At 42.7% G+C, this 23,134-nt stretch overlaps 2 protein-coding genes across 3 annotated transcripts; one reads left to right on the forward strand and one right to left on the reverse strand.

Moving 5' to 3' along the window:
- Positions 1-775: 775 nt before the first annotated feature.
- Positions 776-9,112, forward strand: LOC311029938 (kynurenine--oxoglutarate transaminase 1-like). 2 transcript variants are annotated; one of them, XM_084035363.1, is made up of 13 exons: positions 776-903; positions 992-1,050; positions 2,050-2,197; positions 3,338-3,487; positions 3,585-3,671; positions 3,854-3,979; positions 4,058-4,178; positions 5,415-5,491; positions 5,570-5,659; positions 7,811-7,997; positions 8,106-8,179; positions 8,323-8,409; positions 8,835-9,112. In XM_084035363.1, exons 1-13 carry the CDS (start codon positions 832-834, stop codon positions 8,892-8,894), a joined length of 1,338 nt encoding a protein of 445 aa, XP_083891489.1. In that variant the 5' UTR covers positions 776-831; the 3' UTR covers positions 8,895-9,112. The 2 variants fall into 2 exon arrangements, with proteins under 2 accessions (XP_083891489.1, XP_083891488.1); XM_084035362.1 differs by having other exon boundaries at positions 777-903; positions 8,103-8,179.
- A 1,054-nt stretch (positions 9,113-10,166) lies between these two features.
- nup188 (nucleoporin 188) lies at positions 10,167-22,756 on the reverse strand. Its single transcript, XM_084035419.1, has 43 exons — positions 22,669-22,756; positions 21,758-21,812; positions 21,550-21,623; positions 21,383-21,467; positions 21,200-21,280; positions 21,011-21,055; positions 20,803-20,895; positions 20,574-20,693; positions 20,249-20,460; positions 19,973-20,087; positions 19,651-19,851; positions 19,133-19,213; positions 18,955-19,047; positions 18,729-18,848; positions 18,507-18,633; positions 18,236-18,394; positions 17,819-17,945; positions 17,621-17,708; positions 17,454-17,530; positions 17,248-17,362; positions 16,929-17,049; positions 16,767-16,833; positions 16,419-16,544; positions 16,085-16,325; positions 15,795-16,001; positions 15,533-15,702; positions 15,353-15,422; positions 15,194-15,261; positions 14,921-15,116; positions 14,551-14,628; positions 14,374-14,459; positions 14,115-14,260; positions 13,851-14,029; positions 13,417-13,617; positions 12,884-12,976; positions 12,645-12,797; positions 12,429-12,566; positions 12,265-12,339; positions 11,884-12,099; positions 11,611-11,742; positions 11,449-11,522; positions 11,140-11,269; positions 10,167-11,001 (listed from the first exon to the last, which is right to left on the reverse strand). Exons 1-43 carry the CDS (start codon positions 22,692-22,694, stop codon positions 10,822-10,824), a joined length of 5,241 nt encoding a protein of 1,746 aa, XP_083891545.1. The 5' UTR covers positions 22,695-22,756; the 3' UTR covers positions 10,167-10,821.
- Between the last annotated feature and the right edge of the window lie 378 nt (positions 22,757-23,134).

Consider the following 23,134-nt stretch of genomic DNA (forward strand, 5'->3'; position numbering starts at 1 on the left):
ACAACCAAAAATTAAAATGTGGCCCTAATCCTCTTCCGTACGCGAGGTAGTCTGCTATCAACCATAAGTTAAATCAGTCACTTAGTGAATCCTTAGAATTTCTTAATTTGAGAGGGGGTGTAATGTCATTTTTCAATATTATTTATTAATCTTTTCTTTATTGTTTTTGAGTTATTAAATATATTTGCCATTTACTCATTCATTTCATGTTTTTAATTATTTATGAATTAATGTATTATTATTTTTTGACGGACTTATTGGGTGAATGTGAAATGCACTATCGCGTTCACCGGAACATTGCTCTTATTTTGAAGTCAGTTGTTGTTTGCGAGGTCCCGCCTTTCTGTTTCCGGTACATGGGACCTCTGGTGCATGTATTCCTATGGCGAGATCGAATTTTTTTTTTTTTGCATGAAAAATTATCTTTAAAAAACACAAACAACATACGTGGAATTCATGGCACAACTCAAACGGGACCAGAAAAATAATTTCAATCTAGCCATGTACCGGAAATAGAAAGGCGGGGCTTCACTCCTATAGGCGCGTACAGCAAAACAAAGCGGAGGCCGGTCTTCTCTATGGCTGTAAAAGGTGCGGTTTATTCCATAAATCTAACCGGCATGCATTGTGCACATCGCCGGAGGTCGAATCTGCGCAGACCCGACTCCCCTCGAACCGGAACTGCTCGAAGGAGACGCAGCGATAAGGCTTGCAAGTAAGCGACTTTAATTCAAAACAAATAACCGCAGAGGGAAACAACGCGTGTGGAAACACTTGTCATATATATATGCATATATATATATATATATATGATGACTTTTTGTCGTATACATGATGGGAATAATGAACAAGCTTGTCACTCATTTGAGAATCCCTCAGGTCTCAGCCAGAAGCTTCTATAAAGTGGGTAATGACGTTGGAGCTGCTCAAAGTGCACCGTGACGTGACGTGACGTGACGTGACGTGCTCACGAAATGTGCTTTTATTTCAGACAATCATGACGCGCCGTCTCGATGCACGCAGGACCGACAGCATCGACAAGAACGTTTGGTGAGTCATGCGTGTACATTTAATAACGTGTACATTTAATAACATGTGCATTTAATAACGTGTACATTTAATAACATGTACATTTAATAACATGTACATTTAATAACGTGTACATTTAATAACATGTACATTTAATAACATGTACATTTAATAACGTGTACATTTAATAACATGTACATTTCATAACATGTACATTTAATAACATGTACATTTAATAACGTGTACATTTCATAACATGTACATTTAATAACATGTGCATTTAATAACATGCACATTTAATAACATGTGCATTTAATAACATGTGCATTTAATAACATGTTCATTTAATAACATGTGCATTTAATAACATGTACATTTAATAACATGTACATTTAATAACATGTGCATTCGTTGCTGTTACTTCGGCATTCGGTCTGTTCTATAACAAGTAATCCGATTAAATCAGTGTTGTGTGGATATCACGTGGATACACTTGAACGTCAGATAAATGGTAGATTGAGCACAGAATAAATCAATCACGTCACACTTTTTTTTTTTTTCACTGTTCAATTTGCACTTTAATCTACTGCGATTTTTTTTTTACAGATTGTGTTCTTTATCTTTAGTTACTGTGTTGTCACTGTGTGTAATGCTGCTGCTTACACTCTAATTTCCAAGCTTGGGATCAATAAAGTATATCTATCTATCTATCTATCTATCTATCTATCTATCTATCTATCTATATCTACTTGCTCAACATTTGAGTGTTCATAAAACTATAGGATTTGTATGTTTTTTTGGAACATTTGCTCACTCGTCGACGGTTCTTGAAAGTTTTGCATTAAAACGTAGATTAAATTGATGCTTTATTCCAAAGCATTTATAATTGTATACATATTACAGTGTTCAGGTGACATAATTTGACCTTGATTCGTGGTCTCACACATTCTGATGTTTTGATTTTGATCATTTGGGTAACAGAATTGTCTGATTTATTTATTTATTTATCTGCACCAACAGGGTTGAATTCACACAGCTGGTCACGGAGTACAAAGCGGTGAATCTCGGACAAGGCTTTCCTGACTTCTCCCCTCCCGAATTTGTCCGCGAGGCCTTTTGTCAAGCCGTGAGCGGAGGGCCTCAGATGCACCAGTACACCAGAGCTTTTGTAAGTTCAAATCATAAACTAGCCCACCAGCCGCTGTCGCTATCGCTTATTTCAGGCTGGATAGCAGCAGGGTTTGGAGGAAGTTCTCCATGATGGTTGTTTCCTGAACACACCGTCGTGTTGAAGCTCTGATGTCGCACGGAACAACCAGCACAAACCGGCAGAACATCAAAGGATGTGAGCGAATCCGGTTTAGCAAGTCAAAACAAGGAAGCAACTTAGTTGACCTGCATTTGGATTTAATTTCAATAGCAACCTTTGATATCTAATGTCAAAAATAATAAGCAGGGTCAGCTCAGGGGAAGAGATCTCTTAAAGGACCATACCAGTCTAATCCTGACTTCTCTCCACGAGCAGAGATTTCCCCAAACATACATACATCCTACCCCCACCCACATGTAATAATAATAAAAAATGGACATAATCAAATAAATAAATATAATAAACCCTCCAAACTTGTGGTGAAAGACGGTGGAGGTTTATGTAAACTAGGAGGCCGATTTTGAGAGGAGCAAGTCTGGACTTTGGTTGGAATGTAGAGAATACAGTAACTACACACCGTTTTATTAGATTTTTTTGCGATAATATATAGTTTATAAGGGCGGAAACAGTCTTGTTAGGAACATTTTGTGGCCTTCGTTGGTGGAACTCGTCACTCAGGATGTCTCTCTATCATTTCCCGATGTTTCCGTATCTGCACTCCTCTCCACATTCCTCTTCAGACCCAGACAACGATGAGGCCGGAGTCGGTTAAACAGAGGTTGATGAAAGAAAATCACACTTATGCTCTGATACTTCCATCAACATTAAAGCTCGATAAAAGGGAAAGAAATCATAGTAAGTTATCAAAGAGGATGACATTTAAACAGAGCAAATTGCACTTAATACGAGTCACTATCTAGGTTGTTGACCAAAGGGGTCAAAGGTCAGCATTGTCAGTCAGGCACAAAGGTTGGTGTTAATTGTCAGCCAAACCACAGAATGCTTTGTGTCCTTTTGTCTCCTGAAAGAAGCTGAAGTCACTCATTTACAGTGAGTTGTTAATGAATGAGATGACCTAGAATGATTTTTTTTTTTTTAAGCGTGTATGAACATGATAACGGCGAGAGTCGTCTTATGTTTTGTAATTTCTTTCCTCAGGGCCATCCTCGTCTTGTAAAGATTCTGGCTAAGTTCTTCAGCAGGATCGTGGGACATGACATCGATCCTCTTGACGACGTCCTGGTCACCGTCGGAGCTTATCAGGCTCTCTTCTGTGCGTTCCAAGCTCTGATCGACGAAGGGGACGAGGTACGAAGATCAACCCAGATGAGGTCATTAGGAAAAAATAAAAAAAGCTTGTGGTGAATAATCGCTGAAACAGAAATGACAGAAATGTTTCTTCCAGGTCATAATTATTGAACCGTTCTTTGACTGCTACCAGCCGATGGTGAAGATGACCGGAGGAAAGGCGGTTTATGTGCCTCTGAGGCCGGTGAGTGTATTTTTATTAAATGGTTCCAGATCATTAACTCTTCAGAATATAATAGAATTACTTCATTAATCCCAGAACAGCAGCAGTGAACTATCGTGTACAACTATAACATAAACATAAAAACAAGATTCAGTGTCGTTATGGTTTGTGATTCAAACCTTTTTATTTCTTTCCTTGATTAGAAGATGGAGGGAAGCACCGCCCCGTCGAGTGGAGACTGGGTTCTTTCTGCCGAGGAGCTGGCCAGTAAATTCACTCCACGCACGAAAGCCATCGTTATAAACAATCCCAACAACCCGCTGGGAAAGGTCAGAGGTCGACCCGCGTAGCGTCACCGGCCGGAAATCCTTCCTCGTACATCAACACACGTTTCATGTCCGTCGCAGGTTTTCAAGACCGAAGAGCTCCAAACCATCGCCGACCTGTGTATCAAACATGACGTGCTGTGCATCAGCGACGAGGTCTACGAGTGGCTGACGTACGACGGGAACAAGCACGTCAAGATCGGTGAGGAGCTCGTCTTCCTCTCACTTGTCCTGTACTCGTCTTCCTCTCCCTTGTCCTGTACACGTCTTCCTCTCCCTCATCTTCCTCTCACTTGTCCTGTACTCGTCTTCCTCTCCCTTGTCTTTCTCTCACTCGTCCTGTACTCGTCTTCCTCTCCCTCTTCTTCCTCTCCCTCGTCTTCCTCTCCCTCGTCTTCCTCTCCCTCGTCCTGTACACGTCTTCCTCTCCCTCGTCTTCCTCTCCCTCTTCTTCCTCTCCCTCTTCTTCCTCTCCCTCGTCTTCCTCTCCCTCGTCCTGTACTCGTCTTCCTCTCCCTCTTCTTCCTCTCCCTCTTCTTCCTCTCCCTCATCTTCCTCTCCCTCGTCTTCCTCTCCCTCGTCCTGTACTCGTCTTCCTCTCCCTCATCTTCCTCTCACTCGTCCTGTACACGTCTTCCTCTCCCTCGTCTTCCTCTCCCTCTTCTTCCTCTCCCTCGTCTTCCTCTCCCTCGTCTTCCTCTCCCTCGTCCTGTACACGTCTTCCTCTCCCTCGTCTTCCTCTCCCTCGTCTTCCTCTCCCTCTTCTTCCTCTCCCTCGTCTTCCTCTCCCTCGTCCTGTACTCGTCTTCCTCTCCCTCGTCTTCCTCTCCCTTGTCTTTCTCTCACTCGTCCTGTACTCGTCTTCCTCTCCCTCATCTTCCTCTCACTCGTCCTGTACACGTCTTCCTCTCCCTCATCTTCCTCTCCCTCGTCCTGTACTCGTCTTCCTCTCCCTCGTCTTCCTCTCCCTCATCTTCCTCTCCCTCGTCCTGTACACGTATTCCTCTCCCTCATCTTCCTCTCCCTTGTCCTGTACACGTCTTCCTCTCCCTCATCTTCCTCTCCCTCGTCCTGTACTCGTCTTCCTCTCCCTCATCTTCCTCTCCCTTGTCCTGTACACGTCTTCCTCTCCCTCATCTTCCTCTCACTCGTCTTCCTCTCCCTCATCTTCCTCGTCCTGTACTCGTCTTCCTCTCCCTCGTCTTCCTCTCCCTCATCTTCCTCTCCCTCATCTTCCTCGTCCTGTACTCGTCTTCCTCTCCCTCATCTTCCTCGTCCTGTACTCGTCTTCCTCTCCCTCTTTTAGGTATTTTTTCTTCCTTTCTTTGCTCTATATTGTCTGCAAAAGCAACCAGAAATATGTTAATTATGTCGCTCACACAGACGGATGTTGCACTTACTTAAAAACCCTGTAATGTGTTTGTTGTCGTGTTGACAGCCAGCCTTCCTGGCATGTGGGAACGAACCGTCACCATTGGCAGCGCCGGAAAGACCTTCAGTGCTACCGGTTGGAAGGTAATGCACAGATAGTCTGAGGACTTTAAGTCATCTGTATTTCTTTATGACACATTCTTATGTTTTGTTTCTTTTCAGGTCGGCTGGGCCGTCGGCTCAGAGCGAATGATTAAACACATGAAAACCATCCATCAGAACAGTGTTTACCATTGTCCTACAGCCGCACAGGTAAACACATACAACCTTCAGCGTTTCAGATACCCTCCACCTTAATGTTGGGCTGTGTTGTCGCCAGTGGCGGCGCCAGAGTATTTTTTCTGGTTCAACTACGGTGGGGCTAACTCATACGACGGTGGGGCTCAAATCAATGTCAGAATTTCAATGTGAATATATAACAACACCCAGTGGCGCTGCCAGCCGGAATCCAGTACGCACTGGGAGGACTTTTTTTGAAGGTGGAAAAAAGAAATTGATGCTGCTGAACCGGGCCGGATGCAGCCGCATTTGAGAGGACGATCGCGCGTGTGTGCGCAATTACGCATAGCGTGTGTTGGCCCCTCTCCACTACACAATACAGCTCGGCTCTAGTCTCGTCACCTCTCTGCTGCTGAGCACTGTGGGCCGAGCCGATGCATGTCTCTCTCCCCGGGCCGGCAGAGTTATCATACCGTACTGTGCGTGCGTGTCCAAGCGTGTGTGTGCGTGCGTGGAGTGCTCACAAGCGTGCGCTTGTGTTTAGGTCGGGGATAGAGGGCACAAAAAACGATTTGCACCGGGGCCTATCACCATGATATACACTACTGATTTCACTGATACTGAAAACATTTGATTTTGTCTTAAAAAAGTATTTTTCCATTTGTTGTTGTATTTGCCGTTTCTGTGCGTACATTGAAATTGAATCCTGGCGGCGGCGCTGACAACACCCTCCCACAGCTATAAACACGCACACAGTGAGAGAGAGAGACAGAGACGACCAGCTTACTAACGTTAACTTAACGTGAGTGACTATAAGCCGCTAACGCGAACTGCTAGAGCCAGGTAGCTTACAAACTAGTAGCCTGCTGTCTCTGTGTCGAGCATACACTAAAAGCGGGCTCACATGAGTGACGTTGACGTACGGACAGTACAGTCTGTTAATGAACCCAGATCAGTGACAGTTGTCATGGCTTTTTATGGCTGTTTTGGACTCACTACACTGAGACTTGGTGCATCAAGCGATATGAGCGATTTTTATGACTCTTTAACAATTTTAAATATTTTTTTATGAATATATTCTGACTGACTTTTTCGTGAATTTTCGACATGCTATAGCATGACCTTTTTTTAACAATATGATCAAGGCTTTTTTTTTAAACGATTATTTTCTTGCATAGACACCTTTGTATTTAGCGGTGGATAGAGAGGAAACATGGGAGAGAGAGGGGGATGTGACATGTATCAAAGGATCTCCAGCCGGGATTCGAACCTGAGGCTGCTGCATATATGCAGACATGGGTAAATGGCATGCACTCTAACCACTCAACCACCTGCCTGCCGTGAATAAGCTCACTTTTTTTCCGACATGCTATAGTATGACTTTTTTTTTCCCTGAAAAAGTTGACCATGGCTTTTTATGGCTGTTTTGGACTCACTACACTGAGACTAGGTGCATCAAGCGAGATGAGCGATTTTTATGCCTTTTTAACAATTTTAAATATTTTTTTATGAATATATTCTGACTGACTTTTTCGGGAATTTTCGACGTGCTATAGTATGACTTTTTTTGGGGGGGGGGGAATATGACTAAGCCTTTTTATAACTATTTTGCACTCACTACACTCAGATTTTGATTGACACGCGATATAGAAGCATATGTTAGGACTTTTACATCATTTTTACAACATTTTATGAATTTTGTCGATTTTTCACTTTTTTTCCGACATGCTATAGTATGACTTTTTTTTTCCCTGAAAAAGTTGACCATGGCTTTTTATGGCTGTTTTGGACTCACTACACTGAGACTAGGCGCGTCAAGCGAGATGAGCGATTTTTATGCCTTTTTAACAATTTTAAATATTTTTTTATGAATATATTCTGACTGACTTTTTCGGGAATTTTCGACATGCTATAGCATGACCTTTTTTTAACAATATGATCAAGGCTTTTTTTTTTAAAGATTATTTTCTTGCATAGACACCTTTGTATTTAGCGGTGGATAGAGAGGAAACATGGGAGAGAGAGGGGGATGTGACATGTATCTTGTCGGGGCCAACCGCTCCTGGTAGGGTCTCCCGAGGCATAGTGGAAAGCGTCGCAACTTTTCTACCATATGAAAATGTTTTTCTTTTGAAATTGTTATTTCAACCTAAGCCATATGCTCTGAAACTCATCTTTAAACAGGAAGCAGTAGCTCAAGCGTTTGAGAGAGAATTTGAGCTGTTTGGGACTCCGGAGAGCTACTTCCAGCAGCTGCCCGCCATGTTGCAGCAGAAGAGGAAGAAGCTGGCCTCGTGTCTGGAGAGTGTGGGTCTGCAGCCCTTCATGCCGGAGGGAGGTTATTTCATGATCGTAGACATCTCCTCTGTCAGTGAGTGAAGAGCCAACATCTGCATCCATCATCGCTTGAAATGAAATGGAAAACGTTCCGGTTTATTCTTTGATTATTGTTCACCTCGGCTTTCTGTTTTGATAGAAGAGGACTTCAATGATCGGAGCACGAAGGATGAACCCAAGGACTTCAAGTTTGTTAGGTGGCTAACTAAAGAGAAGGTAAATGTGAATTGTTCAATTAATACTAAACTGTGGTTTGTTTTTACGTAAATAAAGACGGTTAATTTCACTGTATGGTGATGCATTTAGAATATTGTGCTTCTGATTTTTTACTTATTGCTACGTCATTTATTTCTCTGCAGGGTTTGGCAACAATCCCAGTCTCTGCATTCTACGGCCCAGAGCACATCACGGAGTTTGACAAATACGTCAGATTCTGTTTCATCAAGGTACGTTTGACCTAATTAACCCAAATCAAGTTGATCCAACCATTGTCCTCTTGGCCTTTCTCCTTTGAGTCACACTCTCTCGCTCAGTGTTGGAGTTAGGTGGGAGCTGAGCTCTGAGAGTGAGGAACACAGTTAACTCTCTGAAAATACAGCAGTATAATATTTTAATTACAAATAAAGCTATTTTCCCCTCCACAGCCGGAGTAATATTGACGTTAAAGATATCTTGACATGACAAGTAATCAGAGTATCCTAAACGTGTAGTAAAGAACGCCACTATCAATTTGAGAGCTTTTCAACAAAAAATACAGTGTGTTTAATTATAGCCTATATTTAATTGCACAACCATAGGTTTTTTTTTTCGGAGACTCCCACAGAGATGAAATCATAATTTGAAACCTGCTCTCTCTCTGTTTGTCCAACAGGAGGACGCCACCCTGAATGCAGCAGAGGACATCTTGAGAAAGTGGAGTCCGGGACAGTAACATCATGATGAAGCATCACCGTCCATCCGATTTAACCACGTTACCTCCTCTACCTAATGACACGTTCATTTATGTTTGTGTGTTTTTATGGCAACACGTGAGGTACCTGAAGACAACGTCCACTTTAAATTTGTTCATAAAAATCATGCTGTGAAAACACTCAGGTCCCTTTGAATGTGACTGTGTTTTAAAGAAGTTTTTTTCTAACTTCAATCATGTCCTACTACTCTGTCACTTTCAACTTCAGATAGTTGTCCTGAATCAAACAATAATAATAAACCTTTTAACAAATCCATACGTTCTGTTTCAGCGTTTCTCTTCTATTTAGCAGAAATAATGCGTAACATTTTCAAAGTTCAAAGTCCAAGTTGAAAATTAAGCATACAAATATTGGCACAAATACGTAGCCTAAGGCATATGATTTGAATCATATTTCACATATTAAACCGTAAATATAAGCAGCTATTTCAACAAAGAAATGTCCGATTTCAGAAAACTCCCGTTCGCAAAAAATCTAAAGAGCTCTGCAAATAATCTGGATTATGTCCGCAATATGAAATGTTGAAAATGTCGGAGAATTTTATTTAGATAATTATCAAAATCCTCTCCTGACGAAAAGCTGCTAGAATCACTTTTATTTCCGTATCGATGAGGTTGACGAGGAAAGGATGGCAATTTTTTTTCAGAGTTGGTTCAGATTCCGGAAAAAGGCGGAGACATGTAGGAGAAACTCAGGTAGGCCTGTTCGATTAATCGATTTTAAATCGTAATCGCGATTATGTCGTTAGGACGATGTTAAAAACGTGAAAATCATAAAATCGTTAAAAAGTTAAAGCTCTGCACTTTATTCATTAATTTTTGCTTTAATAAGAGCAAGGTATGCACTCAAATCCCAGTGGGGAAATTATTTGCAAAATGTTCAATAAAAAAACAGCATATTTGAAATAATTCCTTTGCCTTTTGTCATTTCACAAAATAATCGTAATCGAAAATCGGATTTTGAGAGAAGAAAATCGGGATTTTATTTTTGGGCAAAATCGAACAGCCCTAAACTCAGGGTGTGTCGATGCAAACCTGCCAGCGAGCGGGTTAGCTTCACAGAGTCAGTTACTATGGTAACTGACCTAAAAGGTTGAGTTACCTCTCGTTCTGGATGGTTCTTCTCAGGGTTAACAAACTCAGAGTTTCAGGAAAACCTGCTTTCTGGGTGTTCAAGGAATTTGTGCAAATGCAGTAAAGAAAAGAGTTTGAGAGATGAAACCTAATTGTGGTACAAAAGTCCCTTTATTAGCATATACTTTTTTTTTTAAAGTACAAATCTTGGTAGCCACTTCAAAATGTTTACATAGATAAACACAGATAAGAAAATAGAAAGGTTCACGACAAAATGTAGTGGAAAACCAAGAGAATTAGAAAAGGTATAATGGAGTTTACAGAGCTTTTCTACTACATTAAGTCATTATACATGAGAAGATTTGAAAGTCAGATGTTGTTAAGTAGCACTTGTAACATGTCTCTACGTATCATCAGTGACCTATAAAACTAGGCCTCGGAAAGACAAACCAGTCAGCGACTGATGTTTATTAGCACCAAGATCTTTACACGTTGGGACAATCACTTCGTTGGCCTTTAAAAGTAAACACTTTGGTTGTGGTCATGTCAAATCTAGTTACGACAGCAGTCTTGACGAGATGAAATGCTCAACAAATGATGGATCCGATCATTATTATATTACAATAAACACACTCATTGTCACAGATTTGTGCTATTTGAACTACTGCAATAACTGTACATACAATGTTTTTGTTTTTTCCCCCTCGATTGCACTACTAGAAGGTACAAAAACCAACGTTGACATTGTTAAACAGTGAATACTGTATATAATGTTTTGAGAGGGGGACACTTGTGTGTCTTTTTTACGAGAAATCTATCTCTGCACAAGTCTCACAAAAGCCTGAACGAGCTGGATGAACGGCTCCTGACCTTCGTGGCTGGCCTTGGAGCCCGGCGTGGATGGTTTGGACTGGGTGGAGGGGAGGATGCCGCTGGCCGGAGACGATGGAGAGCCCCTGCGGAAGTGGCGGGAAAGGCTGGAAAGAAGAGTGCTCTGGTGGTGGAGAAAATAATTCAGTCAGTATCACAAAGGATGTCGTTGTGTTCTTCTCTTATGGTCAAAAACCATCAATGTGTTAGTCAAACACAAACAAATATCAGCAGATTAACAACAGGAAAGTTGACGGCTAACCAGTTCAGAGCTGAGCTCCTGTTTGAGCCTCTGTTTGTCTCGAGGAAGGATGGAGGGATCTTTGAGACATCGGACAGCCTGAGAGATGAGCACGTAGAAACAGTTCTCCATGGTGAACATCAGCAATGACCTGAAGAAACCAAAAAAACATGTTCATCTCAACTATATAAAGCAAAACAAAGAGGAAGAAAGAGTTTGACATTTGTGGACATAAACTCTGAACAAAACTCATATCTGTCCGTACAAAGCAGCCAGTTAACTCAAGCTTAGTGGAGTAGAAACACTGTATACAGCCATAAGGTTACTCACTTCAGAGCCTGGATCTCTTCCGATGAGGCCAGTGAGGCTATGCTCAAGGAAACCGGCTCTTTCTTCTTCTCAATCTATGAAGAAAGAGCACATGAACAATCAGGGGATCCGCTGTCGGGCGAGCGTAGCTGAAGCGATTCAGTGATCACAACGAACGTGTACCTCGCTCAACATGCTCAGGGCCACGTTGATGGTGGCCAGCAGCGTTCCGAAGGAAGGAGCCACGTCGGGGTCAAATGCCGGAGTTGTGAAGCTGAGCACAAACAGGGTTCGATACTCTGCCAGGTCCATACTCTGTCCCACAGGCAGAGACACAAATCAGTCCTCCACACACAGATATGAACAAAGAAACATGTGACGCAGTTCCTTTTCATGCTGCTGGAAACAACGATTTGGGGCAAAGAGGAACTATGAGGGCAGAATAAGGGGGCTGACCTGGTCCAGGAGTATCTGGCAGCAGTCTGGGGTGAAGTGCTGAAGAGTTGCCAGCGTTTTGCTGAGTATCTTCAGAAGACTGCACTGCACGGCCAGCAGGGCTTTCTGCTCGGCTTCCTCTCTCTCACCTCCACCTGCTGCTTCTTTGGATGGGGTTTGGGGGCCCCGATGGGCCCTGGGAAGGGGACCAGGGGGCAACGCTTCACCATTTCTTGCCTAAAAAAAAGAAAGAATCAAAAGCAAACTGAATAAATAAAAATATACCATTTCTACTGGATTGTTTTTGGCAGCAAAGCACAGTGATTACAACACAGAATAGAAATGTGTGCCTGTTGATATCAAATCATGTACAAAATGTTATTAAGTGTCCTGGTTTCTGACCTGGAGGTAGTGATGAAGCATCTTCTTGCTGTGGAGCAGATACGTGCAGGTCTGGCACAGATAACACAGGTTTACCTGCAGGGAGGAGGCAGGAAGACAAATAATCATGAAGGGACGACTAGCGTTATCTTTTATGTGACGCAGTGCTTTTCCTCTGGACTTACCTGGACATCCCGGAGCAGTTTGGGCAGGTGAAACTGCCATTCCTTACAGAAACTAGAGAGCTGCAGCAGGAAACCGACCGTGTGATCCGCTTCGTCCAGACACGCCAGGCTCTGCACGGTTCGAACCGCATTCAGACACTGAGCGGGAGAGACAGAGGGTTAGCATTCCTCCACGTTTTATAGATTGATCAATTCAACGATTTATGACAGTTCTACCTGTAGAATGCGTTCTTGATGCACTCCGACAAAGTCCAGGGCTTCGTTGACGAAGTTGTAGCGCAGCGTCTTGAGCAGACTCTCCATTAAAGACATGCAGAGGCGGTACACGCCTGGCCAGCAGGCGGAGTCCTGGGACTTCCGGGAGAAGCTCTGCTCAGAGGCGTAGACATGTTATAGCACGTTAATGCAGCGGTATGTATGTATATGTATAATAATAATAATAAAAATGTTATTACATGTGATGCTCCGTTTGAAGACACCTCGTAGACGCTCAGAAGAGGGAGGCAGATAGTCTGGATGACTCCTGCTCCAGCAACAGCTGCTGCCCCCTGGAGGAGAAATTACAACACCGTCAACATTTGTCATTTGACATCTGAAACTGATGAAAGCATTTAAAAGGATGAAACAAGTGTTGTCTCTGTGTATCCGATTCCGAAGCCTGATTTGCTCTTTGCCGTAGAAAATGTGTAGTCCTACAGCATCCGGCTGTTTAGGACATTTCTGAGCCTTTTAAAAATTAAACTATATACTTTAGTCCTATAATTAAAGGGTATATTTATTAATAAGGACCAATTGGTTTAGGGCTGAAAAATAAAAATGATAGGAATCAACGATCAGCTGATCATAGGTGAGACTTAAAGCAGATTCGACTGTAAATTCTTATTCTGGAAAGTCTAAGTCATTTTCACAGCATTTATTGGCAAGAAAAAAGAACAACTCCAGCCTCGTCCTTTAGATTTCAAGCAGAAGAACGTGTTTTGGCGTTTACCTGAGGAGTGCGGGCCAGTGTGAGCAGCAGGTGAAGAGCAGCTTCAGTGAAGTAGAGGTTGTGTTTGGATCGCAGGCTGAGCTCAACAGCGCTGAGCACCGAGGGGAGAACCGGAACCTTCCTCATCACCGACACCCAGTGCTCGCCGTCCTCATCGGTGCGACACAGCTCCTTGGCTAAGTGCAGTGCTAGCACACACACCTGGTAAAAAGAAACAGAGGGGGAAATGAACTTTATGTTGGGTTTACACTGATGCGGTGGCATCATTTTAAACCAAGAATCCTATCATAAATATGGCCCATGCTCGTGAAGATGCTTGGCTTGGATATGATCCTGACTTATTGAATCCTCTAGAAGGAAACATGGTACCAAAAAAAGGTACTTTTTCACGGGAATGACACCATCTCCTGTCCATCCTTCCTGCCTCAGCTCACCCCGTCTCTCTGGTCCTTCTGCGGGCCGCGGAAAGTGTCCGTCTCCATGCTGTCCTCGTCCTCTACCGTGTCTCCCATCTGGCTCATGTGACGAGTATTGTCGATGAGCGACAGGGCCTCGTCCTTCACCGTCTCACACACGGACATCAGCAGCTGGGGTAGCTGGGAAATATCTCCACCTAGTGGACAAAGAAATGAATCAACAAGCCTGAACGACAGACCACTGACGCAGTAAAGAGAAGAGAGAAGAGGAATTCCTCTTACCATTAAGTCCCTGAATCTGCAGCACAGAAATGAGTGCGGAGAAGAGTTTGGCTTTGGTCCTCTCCATCATCTGCTGGTCAGCTTGCAGGACACTCTCCAGGATCACGGAGAGGGGAGACAGGATGTCCGGAGCTGTTGCTACCACACTGAAGACAGAAAGGGAGCCGTTGAGATCAGAGATAAATGAGTTAGGATACAAGTATGCGACGTTGACGTTAAGAAAACCTTTAAAACCTCTGTCGAATGCATGAATACACACCTCCTCCACTGCTTGAGGAGGATGAGTAGGAGAGTGGCCATCATGGATCCAAGACGAAGACAAGAGACGGACATGGGTGTAGTCAGCTGAACGAGACAGAAAGAGGAGGAGAAATACAAAAATGAGGAATGAAAGGACATAAATTACAGGAACAAACGTGATGCCATGATGACTCACAGCAGCTTTGGTCCCGTCCAGAACGTCCATGAAAAGCTTTAGTTTAGTCGAGTCCTCCGTCAGCTGCATCACGTCAGACTGCAAACATGAAATCTATCAATGCACCGTCTTTTCATGGGCTCATTGACAGATGAGGGTTTGAGCAAAAGAAACTACTGCATTTCAATCAAAGCAATAGATCAGACCAACCATCTTTCCACCAAAAGAAACTGTAAAAAGTGTAGAAAAGTTTCAAATCAGACATTTAACAGATTTCCTGAGCTTTAGAGATGCTGATTCACATCCAGCCAGCGTTTGAACCTCTCTTGTTTCCCCATTCACACTCATATACCAAACACTTACAGCCATGAGTGTGTTTGCTGTTACATACATGGGTCGTGGAAAGAATCAGCAGCATCCGCCAGGCAGAGATCAACATCTGGGTCTCGGGGAAGGAAGAGATGCCTTCCTCCTCCATCTCCGCCACATGGCACACTAAAGACTTCACATACTGGGACCAGTACTCGTATCGCCGTGCGTTGGAAAACTTCTGAAGCCCATCCTTCAGAGACTGCTCCAAGGAGCCACTGTAACGGCACAGACATATTTAAGATGGATCACGTGAGACGGGAGCTAAAAGAAAGAGATAAACGAGGGAGTTTACCTGACAACATAGTAGATCTCCAGGCCGATGATTTTCATGACAAAAGCACACGTCTCCAGAACACAAGGCTGGAGGGAAAATACAAGAGGAGTTGACAAAGTTGACATCATCATCATCATCATTATTATAATGATTATTATTATAGTGTAGAGTAAATACCTCTGTGGTATCTGAAGGTGGAGTGAGGGTTCCAAAGAGAGGCGTTGTCAAATTTTCCCAAAACCTTTCTCTATGTAAAAAAAAAACAGCAATATATTCATCAAACTCCATTAATCAGGGTTTAAAAACATCCATGCACATATTACCCAGTTAGAATTTTGCCTGAGATGACGTGCTTACTTGGTACGTAGGACAGAGATGGCGCTATCTCTGCGGTCCTGCCAGAGGGCGAGGAGGAAGGCCAGGGCGGCTCGATGGAGCAGCGGGGGACACCAATATTTCCCCTGCTGTTTGGAGTCAATCAGCTCCAACACCACATGAAGACAGCTCCACTCACCGAGCAGAAACTCCTGCAAAAAAGATATGTTAACCCCAACGCAGCACTACAAATCACATAACCATGTTTTAGTACTACACATTACGTATCCCTGCAGTTTCATACCTTCGACCCCTCCTTTCCATCTTTGACTTCCAGGTTGAGGAAGAGCTCAATGAGACCGGGCTGGGTTTCCACAGCAACGGTGAGGAACTCGAGGATCATCACCTTGATCCTCATGTCTTCCGTCTTGCTCTGCAGCCGAGTGAGGAAAGCATCCCGTATGGCTGCCGCGTCGCTGCCGAGGCACGCGTAGACCGACATGGGAGCCACCTTCAGACAAAATTAAACATGATGAATATTTACAAAACTACAGAAATCCCCTCCCTCCATCCATCTCCTTAGGAAGTCCTTACTGTGGCGAGCCTTTTGAGCAGCTGGATGGCCAGGCGAGGCAGCGCTGGGTCATGCTTGTGGTAAATATACTTGGCCAAGACAACTATGAGGTTGTTGCCATGGCCGCCGTGTTGTGTCAGTGCCTGCTCCAGAGGGGACACGACGTCCGACGGCGGCTTCAGGCGGATGACGTTGTTGGTGACGGAGAACGCCAGTTTGACGGTCTGGATCAGGATCTGACCGGGGCCCTCGGAGCCACAGCTAAGAAGGAAGCCAATATGTAATAATTGAACTTCTAAAACATGACAAAACAATTTGTTTATGTGAAAAAGATGGCAGGTTTTGTCTGTTCACCTGCTGGGCTGTGCAGCCAGGACCACATCGATGGTGTCCACTCCCACGCCCATGATATTGACGACTGCCTGTCCAGCCTCAGTGTTTGCCAAGCTGTAGATACACAGAGACTGCAGGGTGGGAGTGCTGCAGCAAGGAAGGGAAGAATTCAAGATGAACATTTTAATAATAGTGACGATGTGGACCGTGAGATTGTTATGTCAACCGCTGTATTATATAACAAAAAAAGGTCAAGAATTAACTTCAAAATCAAATTCAAACTTTTAATATTGATTGACAGAAGCATAATTAATAACACAAACCCTCAATGACATATATAGATGTAATGGATATAAAAGTAATCCTTACTTTCCTTGGTCCTCTCCCTCTGGACTCAGATTGAGGATGGCATGGATCAGCTCCAAAATAAGACAACCTGCAGCATTAGAGAGCCGGTGTTTAATCAGTTTCTAACTTTTATTTCAAGTCTGGAAGACAGAAACGGTCTGTATTTTAGACATGTGCCCTCACCGATCCTCTCCCGGACTCCATAGGTGTTGTAACGCCACTTATGGTACGTAGGCAGCATCTCCTTTAACACCAGCAGCACACAGGGGATCAGGCCTTTGTTCTGAGTGCTGCCAAGCTGACCCTGCAAGAACAGAACAATGATGTACATTCAGGGTTTCCGTTATGTACATTTTGGCATACTGCTGCAAAATTAATGCTGCCGCGGCTTAATTTTTATATCGCAGATCACTGCTGTAAAAAAAAATCCTAGATTGTTTACTCCTCCTCCTCAAAAAACAGTTTGGTACATCTCTTTTGGTTTAAAAATACAAACTGTTACCTTAACCAGGGTTGTAATGAGACGAAGGAAGGCGATGGTCACAGCATACTCCCCTCTGGGCTGTTCAATTTGGACCAGCAGGTTACCATAGTTACCTGCCTTCATCCCTTCAGCACTGGAAAGAAAGATATTTGTTTTTACTTCCCCCCATCATGTCACAGTGTGATATTTTCCAGGTATAATAAACATTAGGCAGCAGACATCACCTTATACACTGAGCCATGTTGGTCAGAGGGTTGGAGGAAAAGGGGAGGAAACCTGTGTGGTGCAGACTGGACCACACCTGAAGATAGAAACAACAACAAAAAGATGAGGTATGTGAGGAGATTCGGTTCTTTTAATCTGTAATTGTACAAGTCCCAAGCATAGCCACCTTCCCAGGCATCCTTGCAGCCAAAACAGAGAGGCAGTTCACACAGGAGGCGATCACGTCCACTGGAGGGTTGATGACTGATGTTAACCTAACACATTAAGACAAATTAATTATTGCTTTCATCATCAATTCACCATAGGAAGTATAAAAGTAACACACTTTTAAGAGTTTGATAAGCGTCTCTTTAAATGTGTTTACCTCTGCAGCAACATGTAAATGCGTGAAGTGAGAGGCAGCAGACAATCCGACACAGTCCAGTCTGTGCTTATGATCTTATGGACCAGATCCAGGATGGGCTTCACACGTGCACAGTGAGCGATAACATCTAGCACAAGGCAGAGAAACACACGAGTTAATGACGCTGAAACATGATAATCAGGTATCTAAATATGAAAAATATGGACCAACGACTCGTCTAAGTAAAGTATTTAAGAATTAGAAAATTAAGCTCATTTTATACAGATAATAAATAGTAATTAAAACATACTTGCTGGACTTTTCATAATAGAATGTATACAAATGATGGCACAGAGGAGTGAGCTCTATTAAGTGTACATAAATTGTTGGCTTTCTTCTTTTCATGGGATTTTCTGCTGGTGAGCAACAGTTGTGTACCTGCTGTCGATACAACATGGAGCAGCATCTCCACCTCGCACGTGAAAAGGGTCCAGGAGCTGTAGGAGTGTTCCCAGCGGACCACATAGCCCTGATCGCCTGCAATCATCACCTGGCCCAGCACTCCCTGTGGCATCCACAGGTTGGTCTGCCCTGAGCCTGATGTACAGCAGAGGTGCATCACATGAGAGGAATATCCATATGGAATAAAACAAAAATCCAAATATTTGTATTTAAATCTCACAGTAACAACCAAAACTAAAAAACGAACCGAGTGGGTAGAGGAGTTTTGGTGTTTGTCTCCTCCACAGAGTCTCATCATCCTTGGAGATGACATCATTGGGCTTGTGTTTGTAAACTTGTGTGTAGAAGGACATCTTATCCAAAAAGTTGTACACCTGTCACACAGAGGTAAAAATAATAATTATATTGTTAAACCATTTACAAAAGGGAAAGTTGAGCGTGTGTATGTTTGTGCATGTGTGAAATCTACCTTTGTGACCGTCGACTTGTTTGACAGAAGTGCAGTGAGAAGCTGCAACAACGGTCCGATCTTATGGGGAAACATCCCGACTGCACTGTCCAAGATCATACCTAATCCCATGTTTGGCTTCTGGATTTTAAAGAAATATGACAGACAGGATAGATAGCCAACAATTAAAATGTTTAAATTTTTTTCCAAATATTCTCTCTGAAGAACTTGTTTTGTTTTCTCTCACCATTTCCCAAAATACTTCAGCCAGACTGGGAGCGGAGAGGACCTCACAGGCTGCATCGATCAGGTGGGAGCACTGTGTCGCCACGCCATCAGTCTGTCAAATGCATCATATAAATAAGCAGATTACAAATATGAACGTGAATGTTTAAAATACATGCATATGAAATCTGGATGTATACCTGTAGGCTTTCCTCTTCAAAAGAAGTGATCACAAACGAGAGTAGACCGTAGATACACATCTTTGCTGTGCTCGCTGTGCACTGGGGAGAAAAGGTGGGCAGACAAAACTCTATGTATTATAAGAGTGAAAAATGCATATGGTATGTGTAAGTTTGTACTACTGTGGCATATATTTTTACAGGACAAAATGTGCTGCACTGCAGATATAAACCACAGCTGGACGGGTATGATTATGAAACCGGAAGTCTGATTTTGCTCGGATTCTGACTATAAAACTAATCAGCATGTTTCCCTAGTACTGCCAGATGGTTTTCATTCTGGCCATCTCATTACAGGCCGATTTAGGTCGGAGCCCAATGTGATTTCATTTAACTACCTGGTTAAGAAAACCAGAAGCTCTCTGAACCCTTTGAGCAGCTGTGACAAAACAGAAATCATTAAAAGAGAAGACGGTTTTCCCTTAACTCCCCCACCTTCTTAAGAGCTCTTGAATAAGTGTATATCCATGTTCCCTTACATTATTCCCCGAGACTCCAAGGCCTTTCAGCATGGTTGAAATGTACTTGAACACTCCCAGCTGCAGGGCGGTGTTGCCTATCCTCCTGACCACGGGGCTGGACTCGTCTGGTCGCAGAGTGTGTCTCAGCAGGACCCAGGCCAGCAGCACCGGGCCGTGGTGAGGGATGTCACCAAACGTCAACAGCAGCTGATCCATCTCCTGGAAGAAACAAAAGGAATATGGAGATTTGTGTCTGTGTGACTTTTTTTCCACGTGGCTATGGTTGAGTATCATCGCTCAGCAGTTACATATATAGAGTATTTATTGTGTGCAGCCAAACCTTTATGATGTCAGGAGCATTGGAGAACTGATGCTGCTCTGTACACTCTTCCAGGGCGCACTTGTGCAGGAAGTCTATGTCCATTCCCTCAACCAGGATGAGAGAGCTCAAATATCTGCAGGCCAGAGACAATTAGAAGACATTAAAATGAGGAATAAAATAACAAACAATGTACTATATATACTGTCTCTGTATAAGTAAAATACCACAAACAGCCACGCTTATGACACTATCCATAAGAACTTCACACACACAGACACTAGGAGGTGCTCTTACCCAATGCGGTCAACCAGCGCATCCATGCTCTTGTCTACCAGTTGTCTGTTGGTCTGCCGCAACCCAAAGCCTTCTTCTTTGAACATTTTTGTGAAGCTGAGCAGGTCCGACGGGCTCATCTCGAAGTAGGCGTAATACAGAAAGATGATCTCCAGCAGCAGCGACTGTTCCCTCAGACACTGCAGGAACCATAGTGACACCTGCCTCTCCGTCTTAAAATAATAATAAAAAAACAAAACATTGCATCATTTGATGGACAAATGTCACCATCTGAGTATATAGCAGTCATATCAGATCAATGCTACAATATACAGTAAGTTTTCACCATGAGGTTTCCGTGAGTTTCCCATGTTGGTGCTTCTGCTTTGAAGAGGTTCTCAAACTGCGACTGGTACTTGCTCACCAGGTCCTTCTCCAGTTTATTCACACAGTTAGAGTACTCCGCCTGGGCAAAAAACAAACGCACCCTTTTTAGTATTTTACAGAAGCAAAACCAAGTAGGTATATTTTCAGGGAGAAATGCATGACGTGACCCAAATCCTGCAGCTTCTCACCCTGTAGGGATGTCGCTCGTCCTGAAAGTATGTCAGTAAAAGCAGGACACATCTGAGCAGACACATGCGCTCTTCGTAGTAATAGTCAGCTACCTGTGAATACATAAAAACAGTCATACTTATTCTTCTATATTGAATCCAATAACTATCACACTGATTCAATTTAACTTCACAGCGAGTGTGAATACCAGCAGATCTCCATACTGACCTTCAGCAGCAGTGCCTGGCTTTGTCGGTCATCCTTGAGAACAACCTGTATGGAAGACTCTGTTAGCCACCATCTGAATATATCTTATAATAACATCCCACTAGAATAACTGCATATGACAGATATACGAGTGCACCAAGCTTTCAGACGACACAACGGAAACAAATTTAAAGATGTGGGAACAGTTACCTTTAATGAATCACGGGTTCCTCTGTAGTCCTCCTGCAGGTAGCACTGCAAAAGCTGCACACTCTGTTGCTCATCAAGACCCTGTTACATTAAATCATTATCAAATCATCATGAAATGCACCAGCAAACGAAAACAGTGAATATTTTTCTTTTCCATAAAAACAGATATTTTTTTACTCTTACCAGAAATTTACTGATCCTTAGACCAAAATCTTTCAGCGGCTGTGCAACACCTTTGTTGTCCTTCACTTTCCCGGCAGAGGATGAGCTAGAACAAGCGATGCCGACAGTTACCCTTCTCTATCGTTATGTGTAGTAGTGCATTTGATCTTAGGATAAAAATAACATACCTGGGAGGCTTAAAGTAAGTGAGTCCTTGATGCAGTCTGTCCCAGTGTCTGTCAAGTTCTGCCTCTATCTGAGCCTATGTAACAAACATTTCATTATAAGATATTATAAGAACAAATATCCTGTGAGGTCAACACATATAATCATAAGTATGACAAATTATTTGACTAAATTAATAAGACATCAAGGATGAGTGGCAAGAAGACATACCGGCTCTCGCAACGCAGATCTGCCCAGCAAAATGGTCCACAGTTCTCGACTGCTCCTAAGAGAATTACGGGTATATTATAGCGAATACATGTATTTATGTATATCAGATTGGAGAGCAGCTATGAGTCTATCTGTATGTGAAGGTAATATGCCAGCATAGTGACATAAAATTACATATACAGCTGTGAAACCGTTATTTTATACGTTGTTGAAACCCTTAAAAAGCCTTTTATGTTAAATAACGTGCTTCACAATATATATAACTCGTATACTTTATGCTCCTGCTTTTACTCTGTAGCACTTTGTGATTTGTAACAAATGAAAAGTGCGTTATAAATAACATTTATTTATGTATAATTACTGTGGTGTTAACGGATGCATTTAAAATATTGTTAAACCGTCCACTGACTGCAATATCCAGTTTATTTAACAGGTCCCAAAATGTCTCATGTGTCCAAGCGATGGGTAATATTTTTTCATTTATATGAAATAATTTAAGCAAACGTACATTGTCATGGTCCTCTCTATGTCCAAACACTAGCGTTAGCCTCTTCTGCTTTGTCACAATTAACAACAAACGGTTGTTGGAGCTCACTACGAGGTACTTGCGCCTGCTTCCCGTCCAATTCAATAACCAGTTATAGATTCCGAGTCAACTTCACAGTCATGCTGTCATGCGGCTGACACACCGCGCTGCCGAAAAGCCATTCAAATGTTCAACCGCTAGCATTTGCTAAGCTACGTTAGCGTGGTGCTAACAAGTGAAATGACAAGCTTTCACGTATAAATATCACCTCCAACGAGGCTCAACGGAGAGTTGAGTTACGTAGAAATGTCTACGCGCCAGTAAATACTTAAAAAACGATTTAAATAACGGAATCGTTAGTTAAAGTTTGTTGCTATCTGCCTACCTTACGCTGAGCTCTGATTCCGCCATCTTCGTTCCTGCCCTGTGATTGGTTGTTGTGCTGCGTCGTCATCATGTCGTCGGCACTTTCTTCTTCGCCGGTATTCCTAATGTTACAATACTGCCACCTCCTGGACAGAATGTATTATGTCCGCCTATTTCCAAATGCTTCACTAAATGGTCCATAAACATATTTAAACAGAACTTTAAGCGCCTATTTCTGACGTTCACTCTATATATATATAATATGTATTATTTTTACTATTGTATTTATCTGTGTCTTTTCCTTTCGTTTGTCTTAGTATTTTATTTTGTTTTATTTTACATTTGAGCATTTACAGCATCTAATGTTAAAGTGTCCTTGAGTACCTAAAAACGCAATATAAATCGTATTAATTCTTATTTTAATAATAATAAAAAAATCGCGTATGATAAGTTAATTATGTTATACCGAACTAGCTATAATGTAA

The sequence above is a fragment of the Eutrigla gurnardus genome (assembly GCF_963514095.1).
Source record: "Eutrigla gurnardus genome assembly, chromosome: 19".
NCBI lineage: Eukaryota > Metazoa > Chordata > Actinopteri > Perciformes > Triglidae > Eutrigla > Eutrigla gurnardus.

Excerpts from the sequence above, each read along its gene's own strand:
- nup188 (XM_084035419.1), bottom strand. The coding sequence starts at position 22,694 with ATGGCGGAATCAGAGCTCAGCGTAAG. Across the intron at positions 19,214-19,650 it reads TTGGAGTCTCGGGGAATAAT|TGCACAGCGAGCACAGCAAA; the intron begins GTAAGGGAACAT and ends TTTTCTCCCCAG. Across the intron at positions 14,030-14,114 it reads GCAGATTCAGGGACTTAATG|GTGGAGATATTTCCCAGCTA; the intron begins GTAAGAGGAATT and ends TTTGTCCACTAG.
- LOC311029938 (XM_084035362.1), top strand. The coding sequence starts at position 832 with ATGATGGGAATAATGAACAAGCTTGTCACTCATTTGAGAATCCCTCAG. Across the intron at positions 3,488-3,584 it reads TGATCGACGAAGGGGACGAG|GTCATAATTATTGAACCGTT; the intron begins GTACGAAGATCA and ends TGTTTCTTCCAG. Across the intron at positions 4,179-5,414 it reads GAACAAGCACGTCAAGATCG|CCAGCCTTCCTGGCATGTGG; the intron begins GTGAGGAGCTCG and ends TCGTGTTGACAG.